At 45.9% G+C, this 16,168-nt stretch overlaps 1 protein-coding gene across 1 annotated transcript in view; it reads left to right on the plus strand.

Annotated features, from left to right (window-relative positions):
• Positions 1 to 16,168, plus strand: part of LOC139564673 (E3 ubiquitin-protein ligase znrf2-like) — a 69,057-nt gene that overhangs the window by 26,800 nt on the left and 26,089 nt on the right. The window contains exon 2 of the mRNA XM_071384410.1: positions 11,903 to 11,998. Coding sequence (XP_071240511.1) covers positions 11,903 to 11,998 — 96 coding nt within the window. The remainder of the gene's footprint in view (positions 1 to 11,902; positions 11,999 to 16,168) is intronic.

The following is a 16,168-nucleotide window of genomic DNA, read 5'->3' on the forward strand; positions in this document are numbered from 1 at the left end:
TCGTCAGGAAGTAGCCTACTTCTACTTTCCTCCAGTGACTGAAAGCTGGTTTATTTATACTCAACTCTTCCCCACTCTCCCCTCCCTTTCTTTTCTTCTTTCTCCTTCTCTTTTTTGACCCTCCTCCTGTTCCCCTTGTGTGATGGTGCCAGGACCCCTCTTTATTCCTCTCTCTCCCTCAATCTGCCTCTCTTTCTCTCTGGCTCAGGGTTTCACTCAATAGGATGACCCTTAATCGTCCCATTGATCTCCCTCCCCGTCTCCCCCCTCCTCCCTGTGTGGGTCTGTGTGTGACAGCCACAGTGGAGACCCAGACATAAGCTTAGCCCGGTCCAACAACAGAATGCTGGGGGTCAAGACCAGGTCAGGTCCAGACTCATAGAAACTTTATCCTAAGTGCTGTACAAAATGAGAATGTTTGAGGCTGTAGTTTCAGATCCTTAACCCCACCCCCCATGTATTAATAAGGGTAATAGGGATAATATGGTCATGTTTGTATCCTCCCAGTCCCTCACTCCCTCATGCAGGCCCTCTGTGGCCTACACTGCTCTACTGTCAATGACAGTCAACAGGGCATGTGAGCTGATGAGAGAGAACAGTGGGCGGTTTAGCTTCTATCATCTCTCTTTCTATTTTCTCTTCTTGTCATGATACTCTGTCTGTTCTGTCTGTCTGCTCCCTAGAGCTGATTGTTTCTGTCTTTCCAGATCCAAACGCAGCCAGGCCCCCCAGACACAATCAATTTCCTCCCTCCTTTTAGCAAAAACAGAGGAAATTACAGGCTTTTTTTTTCTTTCTTCCCTCCCTCCCTCCCTCCCTCCCTAATACCATCTCTCCCTCCCATACTATATTTCTGTAAATAGAGAGCCCGTCTCATGTGCCGTCAGTGTTGTCCTTGTTCTCTGATTTTAATTATAGTCCCTGACACGTCAGACTGTGACACATGGGGAAAGTGAGGCTGTCTGGCAGATGGCTGGCTGGTGATAGTGTCTCTCTAATATTACCCTCCCCTCTTTCCTCATCTCTCCTCTCTTATCATCTCTCTGCTCTGCTCTCCTCCTCTCTCCTCGTCTCCTCCTCTCTCCTCGTCTCCTCACCCCTCCTCTCTCCTCTCTCCTCCTCAGAGAGCTCGCCCAAAGAGTGTCATCACTTCACCTTTCTAATAAAAATGCCCTAAAATAGGGTTGTGTCACAAACAGAATATTATAAACTGGGTGGTTCGAGCCCTGAATGCTGATTGGCTGACAGCCGTGGTATATCAGACCGTATAACACGGGTATGACAAAACATTTATTTTTACTGCTCTAATTACGTTGGTAACCAGTTTATAATAGCAATAAGGCACCTCAGGGGTTTGTGGTATATGGCCAATATACCACGGCTAAGGGCTGTATCCAGGCACTCTGCGTTGTGTAGTGCATAAGAACAGCCCTTAGCCATGGTATATTGGCCATATACCACACCCCCTCGGGCCTTATTGCTTAATTAGACAATGGTTCGCTGGACTCTTTATCGATATCACGTCTTTCTCTGTAACTAGAGTAGTTAAAACTTTGTGTGCGGTGACAGCCCAGTGCCATGCCTAACTTCCTGACTGTGATGTAGCAGTCAGGCCCGCTGGCAGGGTTAACCTGGCCCCTCTACACTGACTATACAAAACATTAACAATACCTGCTCTTTCCGTGTCATAGACTGACCAGGTGAATCCAGGTGAAAGTTATGATCCCTTATTGATGTCACTTAAATCCACTTTAATCAGTGTAGATGAAGGGGAGGAGACAGGCTAAGAAGCATTTTAAAGCCATGAGACAATTGTGACATGGATTGTGTATGTGTGCCATTCAGAGGGTGGATGGGTAAGAAAAAAGATTGAAGTGCCTTTGAAAGGGATATGATGGTAGGTGCCAGGCACACTGGTTTGTGTCAAGAACTGCAACGCTGATGGGTTTTTCACACTCAACAGTTACCCGTGTGTATCAAGAATGATCCACCATGCAAAGGACATCCAGCCAATTTGAAACAACTGTGGGATGCAATGGAGTCAACAAACGCTGGACGATATGGCCAAAATATCAAATCACGGGTATAAAAAAAAGTACAGTAATTTGATGGTATTTGATGTTTTTGAATAATAAAATCTCTAAACTTGCTCTATGAGTAGTGTGGCCCTAGAGTAGCAACACATTCATTCTAAGTGAATTTAATGAGTCTTTCTCCATTCTGATTGTTTAACAATGTTCAATTCAACTTCAACTGATAATCATTTTCAGAATTTTCATCAACTCAACATTAGGAAGGTGTTCCTAATGTTTAGTATACTCAGTGTATAATCTCTTTTTGTCTCTCTCTCTCTCTACTCATTCTCTTTCTATCTATTTCTCTCTATTTTGCTTTCTATTTCACTCTCTCTCTCTCTCTCTGTCTCAGTCTATACTCATACTTTTAGCAGTAATCATACAACATTCATGTCTGTCTGTGTAATAATGTCCCAACCAGTCAGCCGGTCTACCCAGCCAGAGGAACTTTATGTACCACAGAGCTTATCAGGCTAAAGCTACGGTGACGTTATCATCACCAGCAGCACCATGGAGGTCCCAGGGACCAGGGACGCTAGCTCTGCTCAGCCCAGATCCCCCGCTCCATCGCCAGGCAGAGATGCTTCTGCCCCCTGCTCTCTCCTGGGGCTCCAGCCCTCAGAATCAATCATTGATGTGGCAGAGAGAGTGCAGGATAGGGGACTGGGGAGTGGAGAACAGCTCCTTGCCCAGACCCTTGCTTGATGGCAGACTCCAGGCTGCATGGCAGCACTGGTTTGTAGAAGGCTTTTTAGGCTGCCGATGATAAATATGGAAAAGTCCACATTTTAGGCTGCTGTCACTATGTATTTGCTATAATCTGATGGTTAAATGGCTGACTGTATGTTGCGTCATCTTTGTTGTCATAGTCAGGTTGGTTGTCTCTGCTTGTCTGTCCTGTCCAGCGTGTTAGGGTCCTGGTGACATACAAGTCAAATCGAATCAAAGTTTATTTGTCACACTTCGTAAACAACAGGTGTAGACTAACAATGAAATGCTTACTTATGGTTCCTTTTCCAACAATGCAGAGTTAAAGAGAAAAAAAGATCAAAAAAATAATTGAAATAGTGACAATAGCGCTGTACGGCTGTGAGAGGGGAAGGAAGTTCTCAGGCCAGGCCCCACGCACCATCCCATTTAGAGCTAGCCTGCCGATCCATAAAATGATAATGTAGGTTGTAATAATAATGTAATACATACATGGGATTTAATAAGATTGAGGCTGGGGGCTAGATGGGATAGATGCTGACGCAGGCCTTTGGTTTGGCTTATAGGAGATCCTGAGATAAGGAAGGGGTTCATAATTTGAACAGCGCATGATGTACCTAATGCTATTTGTTGCTGCTGTACCAAATATTTGAATATTTGAATATTGGAATGGACATTAGTATTTGTTTACTTGGGAGAGTATTCACTTAACGCCTTTGTCGAAAATTAAATACAATGATCTATGTGACATTGCTGCATAGCCTACAAGCATAGACCATCTCCTCCTCTCATCTCCTCCTCCCATCTCCTCTCATCTCCTCCTCTACTCCCCATATCCTCCTCTCATCTCCTCCTCTACTCCCCATATCCTCCTCTCATCTCCTCCTCCCATCTCCTCTCATCTCCTCCTCTACTCCCCATATCCTCCTCTCATCTCCTCCTCCCATCTCCTCTCATCTCCTCCTCTACTCCCCATATCCTCCTCTCATCTCCTCCTCCCATCTCCTCTCATCTCCTCCTCTACTCCCCATATCCTCCTCTCATCTCCTCCTCTACTCCCCATCTCCTCATCTCCTCCTCTACTCCCCTCTCATCTCCTCCTCTACTTCCCATATCCTCCTCTCATCTCCTCCTCTACTTCCCATCTCCTCTACTCCCCATCTCCTCCTCTCATCTCCTCCTCTACTCCCCATCTCCTCATCTCCTCCTCTACTTCCCATATCCTCCTCTCATCTCCTCCTCTACTTCCCATATCCTCCTCTCATCATCTCCTCTACTCCCCATCTCCTCCTCTCATCTCCTCCTCTACTCCCCATCTCCTCATCTCCTCCTCTACTTCCCATATCCTCTACTCCTCATCTCCTCCTCTACTCCCCATGTCCTCCTCTCATCTCCTCCTCTACTCCCCATCTCCTCCTCTCATCTCCTCCTCTACTCCCCATCTCCTCCTCTACTCCTCATCTCCTCCTTTCATCTCCTCCTCTACTCCCCATCTCCTCCTCTCATCTCTCCTCTACTCCTATCTCCTCCTCATCTCCTCCTCTACTCCTCATCTCCTCCTTTCATCTCCTCCTCCTCATCTCCTCCTTTCATCTCCTCCTCTACTCCCCATCTCCTCCTCATCTCCTCCTTTCATCTCCTCCTCTACTCCCCATCTCCTCCTCATCTCCTCCTCTACTCCCCATCTCCTCTACTCCTCTCCTCCTCCTCTACTCCCCATCTCCTCCTCTCATCTCCTCCTCTACTCCCCATCTCCTCCTCTCATCTCCTCCTCTACTTCCCATCTCCTCCTTTCATCTACTCCTCTACTCCCCATCTCCTCCTCTGCTCCCCATCTCCTCCTCTCATCTCCTCATCTGCTCCCCATCTCCTCCTCTCATCTCCTCATCTGCTCCCCATCTCCTCCTCTCATCTCCTCATCTGCTCCCCATCTCCTCCTCTCATCTCCTCCTCTGCTCCCCATCTCCTCCTCTCATCTCCTCCTCTGCTCCCCATCTCCTCCTCTGCTCCCCATCTCCTCCTCTCATCTCCTCCTCTGCTCCCCATCTCCTCCTCTCATCTCCTCCTCTGCTCCCCATCTCCTCCTCTCATCTCCTCCTCTGCTCCCCATCTCCTCCTCTGCTCCCCATCTCCTCCTCTCATCTCCTCCTCTGCTCCCCATCTCCTCCTCTCATCTCCTCCTCTACTCCCCATCTCCTCCTCTCATCTCCTCCTCTGCTTCCCATCTCCTCTACTCCTCTACTGCCCATCTCCTCTACTCCTCCTCTACTCCCCATCTCCTCCTCTACTCCCCCTCTCCTCTCATCTCCTCCTCTACTCCCCATCTCCTCCTCTCATCTCCTCCTCTACTCCCCATCTCCTCCTCTCATCTCCTCCTCTACTCCTCATCTCCTCCTTTCATCTCCTCCTCTACTCCTCATCTCCTCCTTTCATCTCCTCCTCTACTCCTCATCTCCTCCTTTCATCTCCTCCTCTACTCCCCATCTCCTCCTCTCATCTCCTCCTCTACTTCCCATCTCCTCCTCTCTTCTCCTCCCCATCTCCTCTACTCCTCTCCTCCTCTACCCCCATCTCCTCTACTCCTCTCCTCCTCCTCTACTCCCCATCTCCTCCTCTCATCTCCTCCTCTACTTCCCATCTCCTCCTCTCATCTCCTCCTCTACTCCCCATCTCCTCCTCTCATCTCCTCCTCTACTCCTCATCTCCTCCTTTCATCTCCTCCTCTACTCCTCATCTCCTCCTTTCATCTCTCCTCTACTCCCCATCTCCTCCTCTCATCTCCTCCTCTGCTCCCCATCTCCTCCTCTGCTCCCCATCTCCTCCTCTCATCTCCTCCTCTGCTCCCCATCTCCTCCTCTCATCTCCTCCTCTACTCCCCATCTCCTCCTCTCATCTCCTCCTCTGCTTCCCATCTCCTCTACTCCTCTACTGCCCATCTCCTCTACTCCTCCTCTACTCCCCATCTCCTCCTCTACTCCCCATCTCCTCCTCTACTCCCCATCTCCTCCTCTCATCTCCTCCTCTACTTCCCATCTTCTCATCTCCTCCTCTACTCCCCATCTCCTCCTCTCATCTCCTCCTCTACTCCTCATCTCCTCCTCTACTCCTCATCTCCTCCTTTCATCTCCTCCTCTACTCCTCATCTCCTCCTTTCATCTCCTCCTCTACTCCCCATCTCCTCCTCTCATCTCCTCCTCTGCTCCCCATCTCCTCCTCTGCTCCCCATCTCCTCCTCTGCTCCCCATCTCCTCCTCTCATCTCCTCCTCTGCTCCCCATCTCCTCCTCTCATCTCCTCCTCTGCTCCCCATCTCCTCCTCTCATCTCCTCCTCTGCTCCCCATCTCCTCCTCTGCTCCCCATCTCCTCCTCTCATCTCCTCCTCTGCTCCCCATCTCCTCCTCTCATCTCCTCCTCTGCTCCCCATCTCCTCCTCTCATCTCCTCCTCTCATCTCCTCCTCTACTTCCCATCTCCTCCTCTCCTTATCTGGCTGTTGCTAATGGTGCTGGCCTCTCCACTGAGCAAATGGAAGCTGGCCTCTCTCCTCTTCCCATGGGACTGACTGACTGGGAGAACATTGGCTTGGGGATGTTTTTTACTTTCCACTTTTTGTTTTCTGTTCTGTTCCTTTACTTGTATTTGACCAAATATGATATTGAGATCAATGTTTTAGTAACCTCGACTAAGAATGTGTATAAAAGAAGGGACAGGGGGGTCTTCCTTATTACCAGTCTGTATGGGCTCGATCAGGCTGACGTGTGAACGTCATCACCCTTAAGGCCATGCATAACAACTCTGTCTTTTATAGCTGTCTTTTATTTTATTACTTTATGATCATGCTGATTATCTTGACTATGTAAAGTGACTTTGGGTGTCTTGAAAACCCACTGATTGTCAAACTGTCACCTCATGTTATTGCTCTGATGATGTCACTAACTCTAGTCTGTTTATCAAGATAAAGTTTCCACTTCAGCTCTCCACCATTCCTCCATAGTCATTCCTTCAATTAAATGTCCCTCTCTCTCAACATTCACTTATAATTTAATTTAATTCCAGTCAATTAAACAACACCGTGATCAGAGAATGTATGTTTTTTATATGCAGCATGACGCAAATCGAAATACCCAGAGAAAAGATGTAGACTAGCTGCCAAAGCTATGTTTTGTTGTGCAACCTTTCTCTGCAGGAGAGGAGAGAATTCTACCAACAGTCTGCTCTCACTTCCCTCTCTTTCTCTCTCTCCCTCTCTCTCTCTCTCTCTCTCTCTCTCTCTCACTTCTCTCTTTCTCTCTTTCTCTCACTCACATCTCTCTCTCACACTCTCTCTCCCTCACACTCACACATAGACACAGATGTTGAGACAAGATGAACATGATTACCAGTACAATTGAGCTCATTATTCCCCTTCCCAGACAGCAGGCTTTCTGACAGTTACAGTCTACTGCGTGGTAGCTGGCTTGTAGGCCTATACAGTTCATGCCAGTGGATTATCTTCAGATCTGTACATCTAGATGTACCCCCTGCAGAGTTGAGTTAGGCTTGACGTAGGTTGTTGCCTGTAGGAGTACTGGGGTCTGTGTGTGTTGGTGTAAGATGTTTGAGTTGCTGTTCTCTGGCATCTTGGTCCTGGATCTAGCCCTGGCCTGCTCTGTGTTGATGTGGTCATTGGTTAATATGCAGCTGCTCCCCTCCTGTGGCCATGGTTTACAGTAAATAACCCAGAAACACAGAGAGGACACACACACAGACACCCACGCTGGCACACACACACACACACACACACACACACACACACACACACACACACACACACAAATACACACAGACACCCACGCAGGCACGCACACAAAGGACAGTCATTAGATAGGAGTGTGTTACCTTTAACACCAAGCAAGCAGCCGTGTTGGGTTGGTATTACGCTGCATGTGGTCAGACAGATAGATAGCTTCTCATGTGAAGGCTGGAGATGTCAGGTGAACAGTCATACAGACAGACTAAACACGTAGTAGGAGATGGTCTGCGTCCCCTTTAGATGATCTGTATGGACTCAGTACATCCAGAGTCCAGACTGGCTGGAACCCTAATCCCTACAGCTGGCTAGACAGGCTGGACCTGACCCCTAGTCCCTACAGCTGGCCAGACAGGCCGTGCTACAGTCCCACTGTGCCACATTCTGCCCTATAGGCCTAGTTGGCAGACATACCATGCTAGCAACACCTCCCTACTCTGTGTGCCCTATAGTGAGCACTGGGCAGACACAGAGACGGTCACAGCTGCCCTTCTCCCCGTCATAGTCTGCCTGGTCTGCTGTGCCAGAGCCAGAGCAGCAGGGTGTCAGCTTGGTGTCTAAATGGAGGGAGGGAAGAGGAGGTGAGCGAAGGAGAGGTGGTTTTAACCCCCCCAGTTAGTCAGAGGAGGATTGCATTCCCAATTTGAATGGGTCTGTTGAAGCTTATGCTGAGGGAGTTGTGTAGTAGTTCAGCTTTGAATTTCTCACCTCTTATCTCTTCTAGTCCTTGCTGGAAGTGGGACACTCCTCCTCTCCAATACCCTCCCCACAGAAAGGGATTAGCATTTAGTACAGCCAATGTCTACACACACACACACACACACACACACACACACACACACACACACACACACACACACAAACACTGGTGTCTGTTTGTACGCACACACACCAGGATGAGTCATATATTCTGAGGAGGCATTTTCCAGGAAATGATTCTGAAAATACCCGGACACACACACACACACACACATTGGTATCGGAAGTGGGATTGCGCCCGTGAAGCCATTGAAAAGGCGTGTACATGTGATGTGAGAGACTTGATAAAGAGAAGTGTGGGGACACGCTTTCCCGAAGGAAAGGGGGTAATGTAGCAAGTTTAACCCAACACCTAGCAACCTCGTCAAGAGGTTCGGACCTCTTGGTCTAATGGTTAAGGTGTTGGCTTTACATTCGCTAAACCCGGGTCCGTGTCCCAGACAGGGCTACCCCCCGAAATGTTCTACAGTATTGTCATCAGATCTGCAGAGTTGAGTTGGGCTAGAGATTGATTGTTGCCTGTAGGAGTGCAGGATATACAGGGGTGTGTGTTGTGACTGAGTATTTCCAGATTCATTTCCTGGAAAGTGCATCCTCATAATACATCAGTCATCCTGGTGTGTGTCCATAGCTGGGGTTCCATCCAATTGGAGACTATTCTAAAATCTGCATAAAAACAATATGTGTAGGTTCCCACCACTTTTTGTGGACAAAAGGCTGCGTGATGACGAAGTGCACTCAAAAATGACTTCTGCAGTTAAGTTCCCATGTACCAATTAAAAGACATAAGTTACATAGGTTTCAATCACAATTTCAACTACAGATGGTTTTGTCACACAAACATGCACAATCTAGTTTTGCTTCAGGCTCTCTCTCTAGACAAGACTTGACTGATAAAGTGGACAGGGGGTTATATGATTAGATATGGATAAGTATTTAATAATTGGCAGCCAAGCACTGATCATTATGGCAACAGCATTCAAATAATAGCCTACCCTCCATATTTAGCCTATTGGAAATGTGCATGATCACCGTGCACTTAACCACCATGTGAAGTTCATCATAACTGATTTCATCTGCTTATGAACTTGAAATGCTTTTTAACGTTGTGACGGTGGGCGCATATCATGCCACGATTCTGAGTTTATTTTGATATGATGATTATTATATCAATGTTTGCACATAAAGGCATAAACGCCATTTCTCGCATAATTCATTTTACCGACACAAGATCCCACCTTGTGGAACAAACAAATGGTCTGTCCGAATGTATCAAATTGTACCGACATGACTGTCATTTTTATGCGTCAGGTAATTCTTCTCCATGAAATGGTTCGATGGAAACCTGGTTAATGTGCCTGTGGGTCTATTTGCATGCACACATCAGGATGACTCATATATTATATGGATGTATTTTACCGGAAATAATCTGGAAACACACACACACACACACACACACACACACACACACACACACACACACACACTGTGTATACTATAGTGAGCTGCAGGATATAATGGGTATGATAAGCAGAGGGGACAGGGCCTTGAGGTGAGAACCTGTTGGCCACTGGCTGAATAATCTCTTTATCCCAGGAGCCTTGTAGACCAGGGTGACAGACTCGATCAGTCCGGACACACACACATACACACATACTGTACACACACACACACACACACACACACACACACACACACACACACACACACATACTGTACACACACACAAAGACTACACACACACACATACACACATACTGTACACACACACAAAGACTACACACACACACATACACACATACTGTACACACACACAAAGACTACACACACACACACACAAACACACATACTACACACACACACAGACACACAGACACACAAACACACATACTACACACACACACATACTACACACACACACACACACACACACACACACACACACACACACACACACACACACACACACACATACTGTACAAACACACAATGTTTGTGTTTGTTTGTTTGTTTGCTTCAGGGTGCTAAATCAGGGACACACAGAGTGTTTCTTGGTAGTCTTAAACAATTCTACTTTGAAACAAAAGTAACACCTCACACACATGGTTATGGGCTTAAAAAATAAGACATCTGTACCATGTACTTGTGAGTTTGCATCCCAATATTACACTTTATATACATCACAGAAGACTGAAATAGAACATCTTTGACATATAAACACCGGATTTCCGTCTGGTTTTTAGAAATTATCTTTATTAATGATGAAATGATAAACTATTAATAACATTCCACCCATGAGGCCAATGAGCTTTTGGTCATTGACAGCAGGAAAGAGCTGTTATCAGTTTGGACTGGCTGGACTCAAGGGATGGATGGTGAGCAGGTGTTAATATTGATGCAATAATGTCACATACACACTCACACATACACACACTCACTCACATACATACACACACACTCACTCACATACATACACACTCACACATACATACACATACACTCACTCACATACATACATACATACATACATACATACATACATACATACATACATACATACATACATACATACATACACACACTCACATACATACATACATACATACATACATACACACACTCACATACATACATTCACACATACATACATACACACACTCACATACATACATTCACACACTCACACATACACACACTCACTCACATACATACACATACACTCACTCACTCACATACATACACATACACTCACTCACATACACACACATACACTCACTCACATACATACATACATTCACACATACACACACTCACTCACATACATACATACACACACACTCACTCACATACACACATACACACACACACACACACACACACATACACACACACACACACACACACACATACACACACACACACACATACATACATACATACATACATACATACATACATACATACATACATACATACATACATACATACATACATACATACATACATACATACACTCACTTACACACACATATACTCACTAACTCAGCCCAGCTGCTATTCCAGTCAATGATAGATACCTCCTATACTATCCCTATCAGTCCTACACTAACCACACGTTATCATACCACATCATCGATAACAACATTAACCCTGTCTGTCAGTCTGTTTGGCTGTCTAGTTGTGTTAACTGTTTAGTGCAGAGCTACCAAACACGATCATTAATAATCTCAATTTAAAGGGCGTCTCTGCAGTCTGCTGCATCATAGTGATAATGTCAAGACAAGCATTGTAATCAGTGTTAAATATCACCTCATTTTAATTCATCTTTGTTGTTAATATCACAGGGAGATTATTGAGTGTGACTCATAGAATGTAATTGCAGGAGAATGTAATAGGGAGAATTCAGTTTGTAATGTCAGAGAGAATGTTGTGGTGGCTGGGCGGAGGGGTTCGGGTGTGTGATGCTGTGTTATGGTAACAGTATAGGTACTTAATGATTTCCCTTTACAGAATTAGATTTCTGATATTCACCACTTTGTCTTCCTTTCCTCCTCCCTTCTCCCTCCATGCAGGCTTCATGTGCCCTGTCTGCTCCAAGTTTGTCTCCACGGATGAGATCGATCTACACATCGTCATGTGCTTGACCAAACCCAGAGTGACGTATAACGGTAAGACTGCTTACCCTACCCCCAGACTGTTCTCCTTTCCTGAACTGGTGCTTGTGAAGAGGAAGGGGTTAGTGTGTGTGGCCAGACAAGATGTTGCCGTGGGTGTCTGTGAGTTAATTGACAAGCTAATTTATTGCAACATGGTTGCTGTCAGACAGTGTCTGAATGAGCTGCCTGATGTTTGGCAGTTGGAACGACTCCCCTCCTCCTCCCCTTCAATGACTAATGTGACTGGCGTCACGGCAGGTGTTAGCTCTGTGTCTGTGTAATCATAATGGCAAGACAAAGTGTTTTATGGCAGATCTGTTACAGAGGGACGGTCACTGTCACTGGACTCCCTGATTTGTCCAATACTGTCTGCCTAAATTGATCAAAATAACTCTCTCCTCTCTCTGCAGTTCAATTCAAACACAAACTCTCTCTCTATATCTTTCATTTGTCTCCCATTGTGTTGCCGCTTTAATGCCTTAATCAGTCTTTGCACGTTTTCAGTCATTGTCAGTCTATATAAACACACAGTGGAATTACTATGGTGCCAACACACAGCCAAGTACATCATAACAGGCTGGGTAGAGGCTCAATGGAAGAACAAGTCATATTACTATGGTGCCAACACACAGCCAAGTACATCATAACAGGCTGGGTAGAGGCTCAGTGGAAGAACAAGTCATATTACTATGGTGCCAACACACAGCCAAGTACATCATAACAGGCTGGGTAGAGGCTCAGTGGAAGAACAAGTCATATTACTATGGTGCCAACACACAGCCAAGTACATCATAACAGGCTGGGTAGAGGCTCAGTGGAAGAACAAGTCATATTACTATGGTGCCAACACACAGCCAAGTACATCATAACAGGCTGGGTAGAGGCTCAGTGGAAGAACAAGTCATATTACTATGGTGCCAACACACAGCCAAGTACATCATAACAGGCTGGGTAGAGGCTCAGTGGAAGAACAAGTCATATTACTATGGTGCCAACACACAGCCAAGTACATCATAACAGGCTGGGTAGAGGCTCAGTGGAAGAACAAGTCATATTACTATGGTTATGAGTGATCTACTCCATAAATAATTGTAATCTAAGGTTCATAATCAATTGCATCTCCCCCTGGTTTCTTATTCTCTTTTTGACGACTGGTCCAATTGATTTATGGGCCATATCTTCATAAACAAACTGAGCAGGTCGCAAGTCTTAAGTGGACAGTGTTTATGTGAATGACAGTGAAAACATGTAATGTATTTGATACTGTAATCTCTGCAGGGGAGATATAAACTAGGATACAGCAGTGAGAGGGGAACGTTGGAGCCCCCTAGCTGACTTTTAGCCCTGTTTACATTCCTGGTTGAGAAGAAGCAGAGTTCAACAACTTATATTAAGAAAGGCCCAGTGGCATTTGTTTTATTAAGAGCTATCTTAACAGTCTTAAAGGGCTGACTAATTTCCTCTTGCTTCCTCAAGGGGATATGACCTCAAGCTCACTGTGTGTTTCTGGAGCACAGAGTAGCACAGACCACACACACACACACACACACTCACACACACTCAGTAATTTCTGCCTCACACACTTGTATCTCCCTGCCTCTCTTTTCCACTCCAACTCTACGTGGAAATACTTCCTACGATGGTCCCAGGCTCTGGAAGTCATTGCCTAACGCCCTAATGAGGAGTTTGTAGTGGCCCCTTCTAAGCACTAAGTCAGCATGTAGGATTCAGTTAGTCAGAAAACAAATGACTGCATGTTGTCTGCATCCCAAATGGCACCTCATTCACTACTTTTGACTAGAGCCCTATGTGACCTGGGCAAAAGTAGTGCACTATGTAGGGAATAGAGGGCCATTTGGGTGAAGTTTTACTGATAAGATTAATAATAATCACACAAATGTATTGTAAGCTCTTGTATACTCCATGACTTCCTCAAAATCAACAACATAGCCCAGTGTGCGTTCAACACTGAGACATAGCCACTTCTGATGCAATAATATGTGTCTGTTTCTCTTCTCTGAGCAGTCCTCTCACATGCCTCTGGCAGCTCATGTAGCCAATATTAGTTTTTTCAGCAGAGGTCAAATTCTGGAAACTTCTATAACTGTTATATTATTGGATCGTGGAGCTTCAGTCCACAGTGACTTGCTGTTAAAGCCTAGTCAAACAGGCATTCATCTTGGCTCAGGAGTGGGTAAGGGTGGCAGCCGCAGTTTCTCTGTGTCTGCTTGTTTTTAGTGTGACTGTGATGTAACAGCATTGGGCTGATGATGGCTGAAGGTCAGTAGACCTGGTTTCTTATACATCAACAAGACTGAGAGAAAGTCATCCATCATCAAACACAGTGGGGGGATGAATTAAGGGGTGGTAGCCCGTTGTGTGTGTGTGTGTGTGTGTGTGTGTGTGTGTGTGTGTGTGTGTGTGTGTGTGTGTGTGTGTGTGTGTGTGTGTGTGTGTGTGTGTGTGTGTGTGTGTGTGTGTGTGTGTGTGTGTGTGTGTGTGTGTGTGTGTGTGTGTGTGTGTGTGTGTGCTTCACTCCTGATATTGTGGTTGCCTGTGTTTATGTGCTATCTGTGACACAATCCTCTCCCCTGCCTCTCTGTGACACAATCCTCTCCCCTGCCTCTCTGTGACACAATCCTCTCCCCTGCCTGCCTGCATCACATGAGACCAAGTATATGGTCAAGCCCCAGACGGATGTATCAGTCATGTGGACTTTAAACCGCTTGTTTTGTCTCCCTCAGCCTGAAGAAGTGCTTTTTAAACGCACCCAGTTGAGAGAGAGGACAAGTGCTGCTGTTTAAAGACAATCCCCAGGTTTTAAACAGCCCAACAGCTTTTTTTAAGAAAGAAAAGGAGAAAATAGAGATGGAGAGACAGAAGGAGGGTGAGAGAGAGATACACTTTACTCTACAGTTTTAGTACAGTGAGGGAAAAAAGTATTTGATCCCCTGCTGATTTTGTACGTTTGCCCACTGACAAAGAAATGATCAGTCTATAATTTTAATGGTAGGTTTATTTGAACAGTGAGAGACAGAATAACAACAAAAAAATCCAGAAAAACGCATGTCAAAAACGTTATAAATTGATTTGCATTTTAATGAGGGAAATAAGTATTTGACCCCCTCTCAATCAGAAAGATTTCTGGCTCCCAGGTGTCTTTCATACAGGTAACGAGCTGAGATTAGGAGCACACTCTTAAAGGGAGTGCTCCTAATCTCAGTTTCTTACCTGTATAAAAGACACCTGTCCACAGAAGCAATCAATCAATCAGATTCCAAACTCTCCACCATGGCCAAGACCAAAGAGCTCTCCAAGGATGTCAGGGACAAGATTGTAGATCTACACAAGGCTGGAATGGGCTACAAGACCATTGCCAAGCAGCTTGGTGAGAAGGTGACAACAGTTGGTGCGATTATTCGCAAATGGAAGAAACACAAAAGAACTGTCAAACTCCCTTGGCCTAGGGCTCCATGCAAGATCTCACCTCGTGGAGTTGCAATGATCATGAGAATGGTGAGGAATCAGCCCAGAACTACACAGGAGGATCTTGTCAATGATCTCAAGGCAGCTGGGACCATAGTCACCAAGAAAACAATTGGTAACACACTACGCCGTGAAGGACTGAAATCCTGCAGCGCCCGCAAGGTCCCCCTGCTCAAGAAAGCACATATACATGCCCGTCTGAAGTTTGCCAATGAACATCTGAATGATTCAGAGGACAACTGGGTGAACGTGTTGTGGTCAGATGAGACCAAAATGGAGTTCTTTGGCATCAACTCAACTTGCCGTGTTTGGAGGAGGAGGAATGCTGCCTATGACCCCAAGAAACCATCCCCACCGTCAAACATGGCGGTGGAAACATTATGCTTTGGGGGTGTTTTTCTGCTAAGGGGACAGGACAACTTCACCGCATCAAAGGGACGATGGACGGGGCCATGTACCGTCAAATCTTGGGTGAAAACCTCCTTCCCTCAGCCAGGGTATTGAAAATGGGTCGTGGATGGGTATTCCAGCATGACAATGACCCAAAACACACGGCCAAGGCAACAAAGGAGTGGCTCAAGAAAAAGCACATTAAGGTCCTGGAGTGGCCTAGCCAGTCTCCAGACCTTAATCCCATAGAAAATCTGTGGAGGGAGCTGAAGGTTCGAGTTGCCAAACGTCAGTCTCGAAACCTTA

The sequence above is a fragment of the Salvelinus alpinus genome, chromosome 35 (genome assembly GCF_045679555.1).
Source record: "Salvelinus alpinus chromosome 35, SLU_Salpinus.1, whole genome shotgun sequence".
In the NCBI taxonomy this organism is placed as follows: Eukaryota; Metazoa; Chordata; class Actinopteri; order Salmoniformes; family Salmonidae; genus Salvelinus; species Salvelinus alpinus.